At 36.2% G+C, this 18,306-nt stretch overlaps 1 protein-coding gene and 1 long non-coding RNA gene across 2 annotated transcripts; one reads left to right on the top strand and one right to left on the bottom strand.

The window, feature by feature from the left end:
• The first annotated feature begins 254 nt into the window (after nt 1-254).
• LOC115987067 lies at nt 255-2,370 on the top strand. The gene is made up of 3 exons (XM_031110515.1): nt 255-648; nt 1,259-1,387; nt 1,945-2,370. Exons 1-3 carry the CDS (start codon nt 319-321, stop codon nt 2,122-2,124), a joined length of 639 nt encoding a protein of 212 aa, XP_030966375.1. The 5' UTR covers nt 255-318; the 3' UTR covers nt 2,125-2,370.
• Nucleotides 2,371-2,781: 411 nt separating this feature from the next.
• Nucleotides 2,782-3,450, bottom strand: LOC115983534. The gene is made up of 2 exons (XR_004090090.1): nt 3,300-3,450; nt 2,782-3,187 (listed from the first exon to the last, which is right to left on the bottom strand). It is a non-coding gene; the product is annotated as an uncharacterized LOC115983534 (long non-coding RNA).
• Nucleotides 3,451-18,306: the final 14,856 nt, after the last annotated feature.

Here is an 18,306-nt window from a genome sequence, read left to right as displayed (position 1 = left end):
AGTTTAAGTAATAGAGTAAGTAATTTTTTGAGGTTGAGTACAAAAAACCTTTCCAACTTGAAACCCAATAATGTATTTGAATTTTGGGGTTGGGTCGGGTTTTAGCTAGGCAAACCCAATTTCTATCTGATTGGGTTACGGGTCCCCGTAAACCTGACCCGGCCCGGCCCAATATCACTCCCAGCCCCAACTTTTCAAAGTATATAAATAGTTGTGGCCATTTCAAAACCTATATATATATATACCCCCAAAAACAAAAACCCCTCATTTTTTCATTCTTTCAATTTCACACACACACTCGCAAAACCCCGCAAACCCATGGCGAAATACATAGCCATTCTCCTCTTCCTCATTCTCCCCTTCCTCCTTTCTCAAAACCTCAAACCGATCCGCCACGCCGAGGCAGCAGGCCCGAGGAAGCGAAGGATCGAAGTAACGAACGATCTTGACGACATTGTCGACGAGGAGGAGGACGAGGCGTGGAAGGAGTGGGGCAAGAAATCCACGTCCTCTGGTGATGAGTCCGATCTCCGGCCTTCCGATTTGTGGAAGATGTCAGACGCTGATATCCAGGCCGAGATGATGAATCCGCATTCCGGGTCGTCAATTGGACTCGTTAAGCTCCGGTTCCGGTCTCCCCCGACTGAGGTAATGCAATCTGGGTTTGGTTTCTCTCTGTTATTTCTTTCTTGGATTACTATGGTGAAAGTCACTGAATATAATATAATGTATGTATGTTTTGGCCAACTGAGTTTGATAATTTTAGCACAGGTTTGAGCTAATTACTGAAAGCTTTTGAGAACGAAACTGGGTTTTAAAATTTTTCTTCAGCCAAATGAATATTGTTATGTATTTTAAAGATGATTTGGATTACAGGTTAACTCAAAGAAAAGCATGAGACTTTGATTTGATTTTAAGTTTGAAGTGGGAACTGTTGAAATTTTCTAGGAGGAGGATGGAGGGGGATGTGGTAATGGCCTAATATATATATATATATATCACTGGTTGTAAACATTTTCAGAATTTCCAGGTGCCCGATTTTGGAAATAGACTCCTTATAAAGAAAAAATTGTTGTTGGAAGCTAGGAACCATGAATTGGAGGCTTATTTTTGTTTTTGCTGGTCTTTGTTTCAGATGCTAAATTGATGGAAAAATGAATGTATTTTTAATATTGTAGTCTTTTTTGAGTTACCAAGGAAATGGAAGGAGGCTTGTGCTATGGATTCAACTGATGTGTTCTTTTCTTGCTTTCATCAGGATATGGTAGCTGACACTGCTATGAAATGGACAAAAGTTCTGAAAACTGGAGGTATTGGGGCAAGATTAATGGGTATTGATCTGGGCACAATCTTGTTCACCATTGAAAGAGGCCAAGATACAACTGAGGTATGCTTTACTTCTCTTAATACAAATGGTTAGTTATTTTGTAACTTTTTTTCCAGTGAAAACTTTCTCATCAATGTTAGATGTGGTGCACTTTTTTTTTTTTTTTTTGGGGGGGGGGGGGTGTTGGGATATTCTTTTCACAAATATAAACAAACTCTTCAGCAATTGTTTCCTCTTGATATTGTTTTCTTCTCCAAAAAGGGCTGGCGAGATGACGTTTGAAGAGTTCAAGTCTTTCCACTGTATAAAATATGAGAAGAGCAATTGTGTCTCTTCTATGAGTCAAGTGGTAAATGCCAATTCAGGAAATATGATCTTTTTTTTTTTCTTTTTTCTCGTAATAAACCAACGAATGATCTTTATCATTAACAAGAACTAACTTGTGGCAATATGAATATGTAAATCCAGCCTCAACTGTTGCATATGTTTTGGGCTAGAATAATGGTCTGCTTCCTTTCAAATTATTGTGTTCTCCTTTCTATCTAATTATTGTCTATCTTGAGTTTCTGATATTTGTGTTCTCATAACACTCACATCCTTACCTGCTATTTTCCCAGTTGAGGGAGTTTTTGCTGGACCAACCAGAGGCATATGAGATCAAGATTGGGGATCAAACTTTTCGAAGGCCTGGAGATCCTCCTTTTGAGGAGGTTATTGCAGAGCTCCAAAATGAGAAAAACAAGGTTGATAATACTAATCCCACTGAGAATGGAAGGGAATTGAAAGAAGAGTTATAGTTGACCGGTAATCTTTCTGGCACACAACTACATAATTGACTAATGCATTTCTTCATTAAATTTACAGTCTCTGGTTGTAGCATCTTCATCTCCTCATCCTTAATTTCTGCCACTGTAGTACATTTCCAGTGTACCTGGGTTGGTTATTCTTTAATAAAAAGTTCTTATGTTATTTATCAAAAAAAAAATCTTCATCCCCCTCCCTCTTCTGTTTTTTACATCTTGTTGACCTATGTACACATTCAAGATATCATTTATTGTGAACTTCTGTTCAATCTGCTTCTTGGTTCCATTGTTATGCATCATAGTTTAGTGCGCAAACGGAGCATTTCATTTTCCTTCTATTGAGTTTAGGATTTTGTTCTCAGATTATGTGTTCTTACCCGAGCATAACTGGCTCTTACAATTATATACACGAATCAAATCTGTCAATGAGTAGATGCATATGACTAGATAACAGCAATGTATGATAGTGTATGGTTTTTGAGCAAATTACAATACCCGTTTTCACCTTACTTACCTGTGGTTCAAAACTTGACACTTGACACTTTGCCCACTTAAGATAAAGTCTATTAGGCTTCCATAACCCACCTCATCACTTTCTCAATTTGGAAAAAAAAAAAAAAACAGAACAATGAAAATCTAAAAGCATATTTGTAAAAATTTGAAGCTTTGGCTCAAGAAGATTCATCCTCTTCATAAGAATGATTTTGAGCCAATCAATTTAAATAAAATTTTCATATTCATACAAATCCAAAGAGAGAAGGGCAATAGATCTGAACACCACCAATCCAAACCCAAAGAACACTCCTCAAACACATATTCAAGAAAAAACACACACAAAATACAGCAACCTACAAAATCAAAGAAAGCCTCTGGCACTAGCAAAGTGGGGTATCCATGAGCGCCTCCTTGTCTTCTTCAAATCCCATACAAGGTTTAGCAAAGTCAAAAGGTCTTGCTAGTGGTATTGTCAAGTGATGGCATCAGCGAAAAATAACAAATACAAATACCCATTAAAACTCCATCTCATCTTTGAAATTGACTCCTCCAAGTCTAGAATCTACAATTGTCCATACACCAAACAATAAGTCAGAACATACACAATTTGTACCAAAAAAGAAATGCCATATTTGCCATCTCCCACTTCAATTTGCAACCCAAAGTGAAATTACCTTAATATAATCGAAGACGAACTCAAAGCGAGCACATTTCTTGTCCTTAATACCACTAAAAGTATCAAAAATACTGATACCCATTCATGGTGGTGATGCGGCGTTCATGGATACACGCTACCCACTATTAATTTATGCGATTCCAATTTGATAGTTGTTAGGGCTAAGCATGGTTTAGGTCGGGTCTGAACCCAATCTGATCTTCACTCAACCTGATAGAATTGGCCCAAACTCTCATTCACCCGAAACCTGTGCACTTGGGCTGGGTCTAGGGCAGGTAAGTCAGGTCTAGGTCGGGTCTCCTTCTTTTTGTGTGGGTAAATTACGTATTTGGTTTTTATCTTTTACATCATATTTTAATTTGATCCCTAACATTTCAATTGCATAAATTTGGTCCCTAACCCCTTAGTATCATGTCAATTTAGTCTTTATTGTTATCTTTTGGATGAAAATTACTGAGTGGCAAACGGCTAAAATAAAAATTTAGTTTATTTTGATGTGGCAATAAACTAATATTTTATTTTGGATATTTGCTAATTTAGCAATTTTCATCTGAGAGATAATAGTTATAGCAGGGACTAAATTGATATGACGTTGAAAAGTTAAGGACCAAATTGACATAATCGAAAGGTTAGAGACCAAATAGAAATATGATGTAAAGGATAGAGACCAAATTTGTAATTTACATGTTTTTTAAAAAATAAATAAAACAATATCTTTTAAGGGTATATTAATCAAAATCTGTATTAAGTAATATACTATTATTCAAAATGGCCTGCAATAATATCAAAAAGTCTAAACTAATTATAACTAAATAAATTTGATATTGATCTTGTCATGCCATTTCCAAATGTGACAATTCTATTTATGCAATGTTCCACCAATATACAACTTGCAATAATTTGAAAAAGTCTAAACTAATTATAGCTAAATTTAATATTGATCATGCCATGTCATTTCCAGATGTGACAATTCTATTTATGTAATATATTACCAATATAAAACCTGCAATAATATCAAAATGTCTAAACTAATTATAGCTAAATTTAACATAAATACTAATATTACTCATGCATGACCTTTCCATTTAATTTCAGGTTTCAAATGAATTTCAAAATTTTAGTACATGAGCTGTAAAACTAGAGAAATTATTAGGTCCACTCCTAGTGGACCTTCTAACCAATAAAACGCTGCCATTTATGCAAATGTGACATCACCAAGTGTTTTTTTTTTTTTTTTTTTTTTTTTTTTTTTTTTTTTTTTTAAAATTATTGTGCTAATTATGAATCTGACTCACATATTTGTATAAGTGCCATTATTTCATTGGATGGAAGGGCCACATTAGCAATTCTCTCGGAGGACTTTATGATTTCTTGTAAAATTGCATGATTATCATAATAGTAATGTATTAAAATGTTTGATAATAAGCACAATAATTCTTGGCTATTGAATTGGGTATGAAAAGCATTTCAATGCTCATTGAATTGGGCAACTAATGGGTGAATAGTCAACATGGCAGATTGACGATAATGAGGAGTTAAAAGATATAAGTATCAAAATCATGGAGTTTATATGCTGGGAAAAATGTGCAAATACTTCCTATACTTCGAACTAGTGGCCAAGACACCTCCTGAACTTTATTATTGACCAATTTACTCCCTAAACTATACATACCTACCAAATCAATACTCCATTTATTTTCACGTTAAAACAATAATGGAATAAAAGCATGACCTTTAAAAATGAACTAAGACACTATTTACACGAGAGAGAGAGAGAGAGAGAGAGAGAGAGAGAGGCGGTAGAACCACTAGAGGAAAAGCTTGGATCTTAGTTCCAACAAAGATCGGACAACTCATACCTGAAGAAACTATTTGAGTACTGACCCATACCTGAAGACACTAGCATTGACTGAGAGGGTTGGTTGGCAAGACGAAGCTATTTGTGTTATTAGCCAAACAATAGCCTGCTACCAAACAAGAAGTAAAAAACGCCATGGAGCAAGTCTGAGAGTAGATATATGGTTTAGTTTTGTTGGACCAGATGGACTTGGTAAGAAGAAAATAGCTCTTGCCCTTGCTGAGAAATAACATGGAAGCCAGGAAAATTTTATGGCTATGGGTCTGAGTTCCCAAGATGGAATGATAAATTTAAACACAATCTTTGGTCAGCGAGAAATGAATGATTATGATATAAAGTTCAGGGGGAAAACTCTTGTTGATTGTCTTGCTGAAGAGTTAACCAAGAAACCCTTGTCCATTGCCTTCCTTGAAAATGTAGATGAAGCTGATTTTCTGGCTCAAAATAGTTTGTCTCTAGCTATTCAGACTGGTAAACTTTCAGACTCACATGGAAGAGAAATCATCATCAATAACACGATATTCATGACAACTTCAACATTCTCAAAAACGCAACTATCTTCACATTGTCAGAAGGGAACCCTCAAAATACTCTGCGGAAATAATTTTATCAATAAAATGATGGCCAACGCAGATTAGAATTGGACATGCCTTTGGAGACAAACACCAAAAGCCAGAGCAAGAATGTATCCGATACAATGAGAAACGACATATCTAATCCAAGCTTTTTTAATAAAAGGAAGCTTGGCAGTGTTAATGACTCTCGGGGGCAGCCTAAAATCTCAGAGATAGCCAAACAGGCTCACAAGACATCAACTAGGTATCAGGATTTGAACCTTCCAGCTGAAGAAAATGAATTGCGTGACAGTAAGGGAATATCCTCACAAGACGTCAACTCTGGTGGTTCTACTGTCTCTCTTTTTTCTATCATGTAAATAGTGATTTAGTTAGTTCTTAAAGGTCATGTGCTAACATGCTCTTATTTTGTTAGTGTTTTAATGTGAAACTAATTGGAGTATTGATTTGGTAGGTGTGTATAGTTTAGGGAGTAAATTGGCTAATAAAAAAGTTTAAGTGGTGTCTTCGTCACTAGTTTGAAGTTCAAGGGTGTATGAAAATTTTTCCCTGCTATCAATTACCTAAATGACTATTTTAATTGAAATTATAATTTTTATAAAAATACTCTAAGAAAAGAAAAAAAGAGGAAACTAGCACATATAAATACATCCCTATTAGGATAAGTTTTAATTCTTAGAAGAGATTAAATTATATAAAGACATGGTGTAAAACTCATGTTTTACCCCTCCAATCTCAACATGCCATATCATTTTATCACATATTTAAGAATAAACACAATCACACTCAATCAATTCTAATACCCATATATAAATTCAACCAAATTGAGAATTTATTGAGATGTTATTAGGTGGGGTAGAATGTATTGAATTTTAAATAAAATACTGACGTGGCAATCACTTATTCGATGATGTAAAACATGGGTTTTACACCCTATCCTTATAAAATTTAATCTCTTCTTAGAATACATTTAGATTGCTTGATTTTCTCATCAACTAATGCATTTAGGTTTGACTTGAACGTTGACAATCTAGTTTAGCCAAATTCCTAAGTCATGAGTGACCAAATGCAAAATGTGATTCAAATTTGGAATCAAGGTTTAATAGAGGAAGAGGAAGACATGACTCACAAGAAAACTTTAATTTTCAAAAGTTTTGCAATGATGGTTATGGTTACAAATAATTGATAAAACGTTGTAAGTTAAGTAGAAGAAATATATTAGGAATAATTTGTTTAGAACACTATATTCGGAATATAAGTATATAACATTTTACTTTTTTTGGGAGCAGTTTGGGTCCAGTGGCATTGGACTTGTTGAGATGGTGACACGTGTTACAATCTGACCGGGTCTAGTGCACTGGAAGCACTGGACCTAATCCAGACCCACTTTTTTTTTTTTTTTTTTCTTCTTAAATACATATGTCCATAAATTACCAATATTACTCCTTAACTTTCTCATTCCATTTTTATCATTTTTTACCATTTTTGGCCCGATTACAATGCTTTATACGTCGAAACAAATATCATACATCCTTAAAAAAAATTAATTTCTTTCCATTTAAACAATATTTTTTTTTTGATATTTAATATTGATTATGACAACAAATCCATAACAACAATCTTACTTTCTATGATCTAGGCTCTTCCAAACCCATTATGCCAGCAAAAATGTTGCTAATTTTTTCATATTCAATTTCCCTAATATAGTTCCCTATATTATGTGACAATTTTTTTCCTAATAAATCGTCTACAAATGTGTTAAGATATTATATAAGATTTGTTTTGAGATTATAAGAAATGAAAATATCTACTGTAATTGTTTCTCCTTTCGTGTTCTTTTTCACAAAATTTTCCATATCTCAATTAAATGGTTTGCCTCAATATTTACTCTCTCTCTCTCTCTCTCTTTGTGTGTGATGAACTAAATTGATCAGTTTTTTTTTTAGATCAGTGGGTCAGGTTGGACCCGAGACTCGAGGCAAAACCAAACGTTTGGCCCAAGCCCAATCCAGTCATCCATTCAACCCTTCGAGTTGGGTGGCTGGGTTGGGTTGAGCTAGTCTTTGCTTAGCCCTAGCTATTGTTTGCTTTGAATTTCAGATTTAGGAATGGGGAGTGAGAGAGAGAGAGAGAGTGTGTGTGTACGAAAGTGGAACATTAGTAGAGTGTTTGGATTAGTGGAGAGCCAAAAGGAAGACATGATGAGAGAGAGTTCTCTAATCTCAAACTGCCATGAAGCGTGGCCTAAATTCCCACCCTACCACTAATACCACCTCTCACTACCCCCAAATCACAACCACATACCCACCACGCCAAGTCAAATCCATCTCCAAAACATGTTTTCAAACGTATATGATGTTTTACATTGAAAATAGGGGGTCTAATAGGTGAAGAAATCCTTCAAATGAAGTTAAAGAAGGATAACAAATTTCTAATCTTGAAGTATCCTTTTTCTTATATGATGTTGGCTTGTTTGAATTTAATTCTTTCTAGTTTCAGTTAAATTATATGAATATCTGAGTTAATTAGTAGCAAGTACACAGAGAAGAATGAATTGTCATTTTCAAAAATGCAAAATAAGCTCGATTGCACTGGTAACCTAAAATTCACCATGAAATCAATATACACACACACATACACTAGCCTTTGAGCACGTGCTCATGTGCATATTCAGAGGTTCTCCCATATTTTTAGGTAAAGGTTAATAACTTGTGTAGGGGTATTGGGCCCAAGAGCTCATTATTTATGTATATAATGGGTCTAAGGCCCAAGCTGAGGACTGGAAGGCGTCCGAGGAGGGTAAACATTGTCAAGAGAGCCCATGTTAGCAAATGAAGAAGTAAGTTTTGATCATAACGGCCTAGGGGGTTGTGTCGAGGATGAATGCCTCATCGGTTAACCAAAGTCGAGGTTCGTAGAGGTGGTCTATCGTCCGAGTGAATGTTCCAAGAAGTTTTATTGGCATAGATAAGCATTGCAGAAACAAAGGACATAGGGGAGTCCTAAAATATCTAAGGAGAAAGTTACTACCACCGCATTAAATGTTCTGTGGTTAACTCTCTGGCCGCATTAATGTGGAGGTGATACTTGAATAGTGGTTTTGAGCCTTACAGCTACTACCTAAAGATTTCAGGAGGGGGCTGATGGGACAAGTATCAAGCAGCCACCATCTGGTCTACACATGGAAGATAGAGACAAAAAGGGAAAAGAGTATAAAAGGAGAAGGGAGCAATGAGAGAAGGGGATTGGAAATTTGTAAGAGAAAGCACTATAGCAGTTTAAACCATATCTGTAATCATTTCCAATCAATATATACCAGAACATACATCCTTGGACTGTTCCAAGGACAAATTTACTTAGATAACTCTAGTCCATTTCTGTTTGATTATCTTTGAAATCCCATTCTAACTGTTGTCCCATTTATTAGAGTCTAGTTTTCCAACCCACTCTCTACAAATTCATTATATTGGGCTTATTGGGTTGGGATCCAATCATACCTTGGGTCAAGATCCAGAAACGCGTCCCTACAATTGGTGCCGTCTGTGGGGAGTTAACTTTGGTGATAGTGAGTGCAATGGTTAACTATGGTAGGATCAAGTCCCCATTAGCAAGAGTCCACGAGGTCCCAACGACAAGATGATTTTCTTAATCTTGAATATATGAGAGATCGAGAGGATAGTGTGCACACGGCACATAGGTGTAATGTGTAAATTCACTTGATGAAGTCTTGTAGTAAACAATTTGAACTTATCTACCCACTTTTGATGGGATTAGCACTCACTTGAATGAAGCACGACTGAATGGCCCTAGTTTAGAAATAGATGCATGATTTTTGGAAATCTTGATTGATTTTTTTTTGAAAAGATGATGATGATAATCTTCTTTTTTTTTTTTTGGAAAATGAATGAGGCATGGCCAAATGTCTCTAGTTTGAAAACTTGTGCATGATGACCTTTTATTTTTGAAAAGAATTTTTCTTTTTCTTTTCTTTGAAAAGAGATGATTGATTTTTATTTGTTCCAGAAAAGGGGGTAAGGCATAGTCGAATGCCTCTAGTTTAAGAGATGAATGCATGACTATGAAAAATACTGATTTGATTAATTTTCTCTTCCCTTTTTTTGAAAACAGTTATGCGGGTGATTTTTTGATTGATTTTTTTGAAAAGAAATGAATAAGGCATGTCTAAATGCGCCAGTTTAACAATCCATGCAAAATTTTGAAAACTTTATTGCACAAATTTTTTTTTTTGGAGTGAAAAGTGAGTCAACACAGACTCGTGAATTGTCGGAAAACACAAAATAGGGTAAACAGGCATTGGCCGTGCTGGATGCCAATCAGCACTCTTGGAGTGCCGACTAGCACTTTGAGGTGCTAACATGCACGCCCAATTTTGCAGTAATTCTTCACTTTTTTTAGCGTGTTTTTTGTATTTTTGAGTTTTTTGAAAAAAAATTTCTCCGTTTGAGACCATGAAACACTTTCCAAGACAACTACAAACTCAGGAAACCTATTTGAACCTAGTCTAGGATTATGGTAGATTATTTTATCATCTAACGTGCAAGCAAATCTCTACATCAAAGTTATCAAGCAATAATAATCACATGCAAGAGTTACCCATGGCTAAGAATCAAAATTTTCCTCATTCAACCATTCATGATATCAATAGATGGGTTCGTAGCTTTGATTTTAGTACCAAGTCCAATTTTACGGGCTACAAGCTAGAGGGAATCAAGGCCTTAAGGAATGTCAAGATCAAATGGGATTTCCTCTGTGTTGCCGTGAAGTTCTAGGATCCTGAAGATCATGTATTTTGGTTTAAAACAGCTGAACTTTGTCCCACAATTGAAGAATTTTCAGCTATTTTAGGTTATGATCCTAGCAAGAAATCCGTAGTAGTTTCTTGTGATCTCAGACATAGGGAGATTTTGTCTGATGCTCTAGGACTTTGTACTTCAATTACTAGTAGCATGATTGAAGGGCACATGGTGAATCTTCGTGCAATTCTTTCAAGACTAATTAACAAATGTACTCATGGAGTGACTGACAACATGTAGAAGAATTTTGGCTTTGCTTCATGGGAAAACTTTTGCTTTGCTCTGGAAGGCCTAGTTTTGCGGATGCTCGAGTCATAGGCATTGTAAGTCAAATTAAGGATGGTGATAATACTGCTTCTCTGATCTTAACAGAAACTCTTTTAGGATTGGACTCTGTATTTCATGGGGAGAGTCATAAAACTTTCTTGGGAATCTCTTAACTTTGTAGATATGGCTGATGGAAAGATTGGACATGATTGCCTAGTCTACTATTGCTAATTATGGTTCTGGCAGTTTCCTCTATAGGACTGTCCTCAAAACCGAGTGTCAAATTGAAAGTGATCGAGTGAAATTTTTGAACAAGAAATCCAGTATCTCAATTCGATGGAATTATTATTGGTGGAAGTACCCACCTCATTTGTTGCGATCTTTAGGATCAGATCACATCTTCACAGTTGGAACATGTTATTGGGCTTGGAGATGGCTGACTGAGTGGATCAATCTTTTGTGAATGTTCACTTTCACAGGATGACCACAGAATATTCTAATTGGTTAGTGAACAAGATTGTGGACAAGGAGGCTGGCATGGTTTCTATGAGAAAACAATTTCTTAGAGACAAGCGAGAAAGACATGAGGCTGACAACTATGAGTTTAATAGGAGGGACAAAGATGACAAAGTACCTGGCACAGATGGAACCAACAAACAACCAAAGGAGAAAAGACTAAAGATAAAATGATCTTCTTATTTTTGGGTTTGAACATGTTTATTTTAAAAGTTGATGTGAAACTCATAGGTTTAAGAATTATTTAGGACTTTCGGGTTAAAGGTTCTGTTTAGGGTTTAGGTTTTTAGGGTTTTTATTTTTTATTTTTTTATTTTTTTTTTATGGTTTGGTTTAGGGTTTTGATTTCTATGTAATGGCATGGTTTAAAGGAATGGTTAGATTTTGAAAGATTTTTTTTTTGTATAATGGGTAAATGGTGGGTTTGGGGAAGTTGTGACTAGACCAACATATGGTTGCCTACGTACCTTCTTGGTAGAAAGATCAGGTCATCATGTATTTCATTTTATATTTGCCTTAACTTTTGCCTAAGTCGCCCTTTCGGGTGTTTTTTTATTTTTTTTATTTTACGAACCTAAGAAGGAAAATAACATAATTTACAACCACTTTAGATGTGGTGTTTTCAAACTACCACCTCAGACATGGTATTTCTTCAATTGATCCATATTGGTTGGCTCAGTAAAAGGGTTTGCATCTAAGTCCATCAACCTTATTGCTCCTTTAGAGTATATCTACTTGATAATATATGGACATGCCCAATTTCGCTTGAACTTCCTGTTTGTACCTTGAACTGGGGCTTGGATCTTTTTTAGCACTAAATCCCCCAACTTCAAATCTCTAGCTCTTACTTTCTTGTCAAAAGCTTTCCTAAGCCTCCTTTGATAACCTTGAATGTGATACAAGGCCTTGAGTCTCTTCTCATCCATCATGCATAATTGGTCATACCTATTTTGCAACCAATCTACCTTAGGGATTTCACTCTCCAGTACTGTTCTCAATGAACGAACACCCATTTCAATGAAAAAAGACTGCTTCCGTCCCATACACCAATGAGTAAGGAGTGGCTCCTGTGGAAGATCGAATTGATGTCCTATACCCCCAAAGTGCATAGGGTAATTGTAGTTGCCAGTCCTTGTAGTTCTTCGTACTCTTCTTCAGGATTCGCTTTATATTCTTGTTGGCAGCCTCAACTGCTCCATTAGTAATGAGGACGATAAGGGGAGGATCTATGGTGTTGAATATTGAATTGTCAGAGCAGCTTCTCTATTTCTCTCTTGAAATGCAACCCATTGTCATTAGTCTGAATAAATTGAACAACTTTCTTCGAGTTCAAAACCTTGTATGAGGCAACTTCCACCTATTTAGTGAAGTAATAAATAGAAACAAGTATAAACTCATGGCCATTAGATGTTGTTGGGTGAATCTTCCCAATAATACCAATTCCTTATTTAGATGGACTTAGCATTGATGGCACTTCCGAACATGAGCTGCACAGTTTGCTTCCATAGTGGTCAAGTAATAACCTTGTCTCATTATTTTTTGTGACAGCATATGTGCATTCATATGCGGCCTATATGCTATCTTATGAACCTGTTCAATTATTTGCTGTGCTTCCTTGGCAGTCACATAAAAGAGATGAATTCCATCATATGATCTTTTGTAAAGCCTCTCCCCACAAATAATATAATTAGTGGATAACTTTCTGATAGTCAATTGGTCATTCTTGTATGCAAACTTTGGGTATGACCCATCCTTGAGTTTCTCTCATTAAAACACTTTCAGCTTTAACTAGTCGAAGAGGAACTCTTTCAAAATCTTTCACCTTCAGGTAGTCTTCGAATTAGTTTCTCTCGTTGAAACACTTTTAGATTTAACTAGCCCCTAGAAGGTCTCTTTCAAAAACTTTCACCTTTGAGTAGTATTCGGACCAGTTTCTCTTAATGAAACATATTAGCTTTAACTAGCCCCCAGAGGGTCTCTTTCTCAAACACTTTCACCTTCGGGTAGTCTTTGGACTAGTTTCTCTCGTTGAAACACATTCAACTTCAAGTAGCCCCTAGAAAGTCTCTTTCAAACACCTTTGCCTTTAGGTAGTCTTTGGACATGTTTCTCTTGATAAAACTTTTCCACGCCTTCCTAGTGTAGGAGCCTTTTCCACACTTTCATGGTGTAGGAACCCCTTTCTTAAAATGTCAAGTGTTTCAAAATATCTCTCTCAAGATTCAATTTGATGATGATCGTTTAGTCCTGATTTTTTTCTCAAATGTCAAGTTTTACAAAATCTATCTCTCAGGATTCAATTTGATAGCTATCATTTAGTCTTGATTTTTTTTTTCTCAAAATGTCAAATATTTCAAAATATCTCTCTCATGATTCAATTCAACAGCGATCATTTAGTCCTGATTTTTATCTTAAATGTCAAATGTTTCAAAATATATCTTTTAGGATTCAATTCGACGGTGATTGTTTAGTCCTGATTTTTACCTCAAATGTCAAGTTTTTCAAAATATCTCTCTTAAGATTCAAATCGATGGCAATTGTTTAGTCTTGATTTTTATCTCAAAATGTAAAGTTTTTTCAAAGTATCTCTCTTAGGATTCAATTCGACGGTGCTAGTTTAGTCCCATATTTTCAAAACTACTCTCCTTCTTTAAGGTTTCCCCTTTAAATCAAAGTTGCATCATCACCATGTTTTAAATCTCCCAAAATCTTTCGTTTTAATACGCATAGTTTCTCATGTCTACTTAGCATTTCTCCTAATTTTTTTTTTCCTGTGTGTTTTCATAGTATCCAACATTTGCATGATTCGTCTATGTTATTAGATTGAGAAGAAAAGACCTAGAGATGATCAGATCCTCTTTGGGGCTCAACCTTATCAAGGAAAGATCAGTTTTGGCCCATGAACAATCCAATTTTTGCATACGATTTGGGGGCGACAAAATGCAGAATTATGTTCTTCATCCAATACCTCTCATTGCAATTGAGATGTTAGATAAAGAAGGCGCAGCTACAGAAACTGTATTTTGTCCGCCCTTGATTTGCATGCTAGATCCTGAAAATTCCAAAAAAAATATTAAGTTTTCTTCCTGGGGCTACAGAAGCATCTAGATTAATGTGGCATAACACATTCGGGCATCGGAGCAATCAAAGTGCCATTTTAAATCAGAATGACCAAAACGCCCCTAGTCAACCTTGGGTTGACCGAAAGTCAAAATTGGTCAAAATCATCTCAAAACAATATTTTTCATGTTTCTACATCAAACCCAAGCCACTTGGAGATTTTTGTCAACTTTGTCCAAGTTTGACTCTAGGTTAACTCTCGAGGGCACTAAAACTCTAATTTTGATCAGACATTTAGAACGGGTTGGGGCTAGTGTTATTGTGAAGATTATTGAATTCCCTTTCCAATGACTATGCATGAGTCAAAATCAAAGTTAAAATGGTTAAGATATCTCGAAAACCGTCGCGTCAGCATGTGTCCCAAGGCCATAACTATTGATTCGACCGTTGGAATTTCAATTTCTTTAGTGTTCTGGAACCTAGACATCCATACCTTTCTAGGGACACTAAGATCAGCTCAATTGGAATTTGGAAAGGCCTTCAAATATGCGATCGAATTCAAGTAGGAAAAAGACAAAATTGCTGATGTTAGCATACCCGACCCAGCGCACAAAAAGTGGCTGCTGAGCCTTGGGAAGTGTGGGAAAGGCCTATTTAACCCCCCCGACCCCCAGATTTCATAACAAATGGATTTTGGGTATTTTAGGGCACTTTTCTAGGCATAATCTCTCTCTTTTCCTCTTTTAATTCTCTTCCAACCACATCCAAAAACCTTTGATTCCTCTATTTTCTCAACAATCAAGATGTAGTGTTCTTGCACTCTTTTTCCTCTCCTTAGTCTTAGGGCCTTGGATTTGAGGTTTTAAGTGTGTAGAAGTAGGTTTTTAGCTACTATCTACATTCTCTACTTTATCATGCTTTATTGCTTTCCTTAGTATATCTTTACTTTATCTTGCTTCCTAGCACGTTTTATAGTTTTTCTAGCATGTCTCCTTGCTTTTTAACATGTTTTATTGCTTTGATGATGCTAGTCTATCCTTCTTGGGCTAGGATATGCCTAAATACTATGTTTGTGCTTAGATCCATATGCCTAGGTGCTTTTTGCCATGTTTATGCCTAGATCTATATGTTTATGCTTGGATCTATATCTTTGTGTGCTTCGTGCCATGTTCATTGCCTAAATCTACATGTTGGTTGCTATGCCATGTGCTTCTATAACCTTTTTTTCTCATGATGTACCTCTTTCTTGTGTTTTGGCCCTTTAGATAGGGTGTAGATCTAGATCTTGTGATCTAGGCCTACATCCGTACACCTGGGCCTATATCAAAGGGTTTAGATCATTTCCTCTATACATGTGTATGCTTGTTTGCTTCCTGCTTTATATCCATGTTTGCCTATCTAGATCTAGGCTTTGCCATGCTTTGCATCCTATGTGGGCTTGTGCTTGTCGGTCTTTGGGGCCATTTGCTTGTGCGGTTGCATCCGTCTCTCTTGTGGCTTGTTTGGATGTGACCGCTTATGAGACACACCTTTGTAATGTTGGTGTGCTTGATACACACCTTTCTCTGTGTGTGATGATGTTATGCTTGCCTTGCTTACTTTTTGCCACCTGTTTGGCTTTCTTTTCTTCTTTGCATTTTTGCATACTTGCCTACATGTTGATGCATTAGTACTTGCTTTCTTTTGTCATCAAGCCTAATTCTTACTATCTCGTGCAGGTTCACACCCGTCTTTGATACACAAGACCCTAAGTCCCTTTGAGGAATTTTTCTTGATGGTGAGTGTGTCTTCCATACTCCAATCTAATGGAACTATAGACGCCCGATACAAATTTGCATTTTTCCTCCTAGGACACCCTCTTTTATTTGATAACATGTTTGTCTGCCCCCGTTTGACTCTCTTTGCTAGTGTGTCTCTTTGCATGCTCTCTTTTCCTCTTTGTTCTCTCCTTTGCTTGTCTACTAGTTGCTTTCTTTGTTTGTTGCATGTATATGCTTGGAGTGAGGACACTTGGAGCAAGGGCACGACCTCCTAGGCACAAGCAACAAAGGCAAGGATGCAAGTAAGAATACGCAAGCCCAAAAAGGGCAGTGTTCAATAGATTAGGAGGCCTAGCCTCATTGAGTGGTTACATTTTTCTCCCTCTCTCTTAGCCTCCTCTCTAGAGCATTGTATTAGGGTTTCCCTTCCATGTACCCTTTATCTTTCCTACACCTTGCTTGGGCCGCATTCCTTGGGTATGACAATGTTTGTTTTACATTTCCTTTGCCTTGCTGGGCCATACCTTTAGGACGTTGGCAATGTCTGTTTTACTTTCCCGCACTATGTGATAGCATTGTGCATGATGTGTATATATATATATATATATATATGCCTGTATGTGGGTGATTATGCACTTTGTATGATGGACCCTCGTGGCTACATGAGTGAACCTCTTTGCCATAAGTGCACTTGATATTGTAGTGTGGGTATGTGCCCAAGGCAATTGCTGTAGGTACATATTCACGCTATATTGTGTGCACAATTATCGTGGTGTGATTGTCCCAATCCATGTTATCAAGTGACATTGGTTTCCCCGTGTATTCAACACACATCAATATGTTTGATGCTTTGAGAGGCTCTGGCTTGTCCTAGTTCGAGCATGTTGGCACATGCCATATACTCAAGCATAAAACCCTACTAGTGCACTAAAGGTATACTCTTCTTCACAGCACCCGAGCTCCCGGGCTTGCAACTCTGTGTGTGCGCGCGAGCGTCACCATGATGGGTGGTTAAATTGCCACAAGGCATCGACAATAGTCAAACAATCATTCACCAATTAATGTTAACCAATTTCTACTTTTGTTGTTGCTTCCCCCCCCCCCCCCCCCCCCCTAGATTTTAGATCAAATTGATTTGATCTAAAATCATATTCAAGGCATCCACAATAGTCAAACAATCATTCACCAATTATTGTTAACAATGGGTCTTTTATTATTATTATTATTATTATTATTTAAAGGCCAAGATATTGTTAAAAAAAATCATATTCAAGCCTATTTCATTTGGGTTTAAAAAGAATTTAGAGTCAAGGTATTCAAAATTTTATTTTAGGAGGTAAAAAAATTATTATATATAATTTATTAATTTTTTGCACTTTAGGAGTTTATTTGAACCTCTGGGCATCAAGTGGAGCTGCCCTTGCTTTTATTATTGTGCGAAACAGAACTCAATCTATGGTTTTAAGTGTTTTATAAATTCTAAGCGTTTGACACAATAATGAAAATATGGGATTTGAAGTGGTACAATTGAAAAAATATGTTTTAATTACTTTGTCAAATAGATAAAACTAGAATTTTTTTTTCCCTTTCAATTCAATTTTTCCAAGTATATTGTAATGGATTGAATTTGACACGTCATCTAACAAATTATTTTTAAAATTTATAAAAATTTCAATCACAAGACTCACAATGTAATTGCAATGTTTATTCCACAAAACTTCAAAATCACAAGACTCACAATGTCATTGTAATAATTACAACACTGCAACATTTCTAAATCACGATGTCTCTGGGAGCACAGTGAAATCCATCTCTATGAGTATAGAGAGCCATATTCATGTCAGTCGGTATGATTAAATCATGAATCCACAGTCTTTCATCCCATTGCGTCACCGTGGTGTAAAATCTCCAAGGTGCAACATTTCTAAATCATAGTGCATTAAAGTTGGTCAAAAGTTTTAGTCATTCTGAAACTGTTGTGGGGGTTGCAATAATGAGTTCGTCTACTAGTTGTAACGTCTAAGAAGTTTCCTGTTCCAAATTGTAACTCATATTCATATTGTGAATTGCCTTGTTTAGAGTGTGTTACCCTCGTGGTGATTTTTCCTTTGAAGATGTTCACCATCTTTTTTTCACTTTGCGACCAAATCTGCAT

The sequence above is a fragment of the Quercus lobata genome, chromosome 4, assembly GCF_001633185.2.
Source record: "Quercus lobata isolate SW786 chromosome 4, ValleyOak3.0 Primary Assembly, whole genome shotgun sequence".
NCBI lineage: Eukaryota > Viridiplantae > Streptophyta > Magnoliopsida > Fagales > Fagaceae > Quercus > Quercus lobata.
The sequence above is the reverse complement of the archived record's forward strand: the minus strand, read 5'-3'. Positions and strand labels throughout refer to the sequence as shown.

What these genes read in the sequence shown, in the direction of transcription:
- LOC115987067 (XM_031110515.1), top strand. Translation starts at nt 319, where the DNA reads ATGGCGAAATACATAGCCATTCTCCTCTTCCTCATTCTCCCCTTCCTC. An exon ending in TCCGGTCTCCCCCGACTGAG is followed by an intron (nt 649 to 1,258) that starts GTAATGCAATCT and finishes TGCTTTCATCAG; the next exon opens with GATATGGTAGCTGACACTGC. An exon ending in GAGGCCAAGATACAACTGAG is followed by an intron (nt 1,388 to 1,944) that starts GTATGCTTTACT and finishes CTATTTTCCCAG; the next exon opens with TTGAGGGAGTTTTTGCTGGA.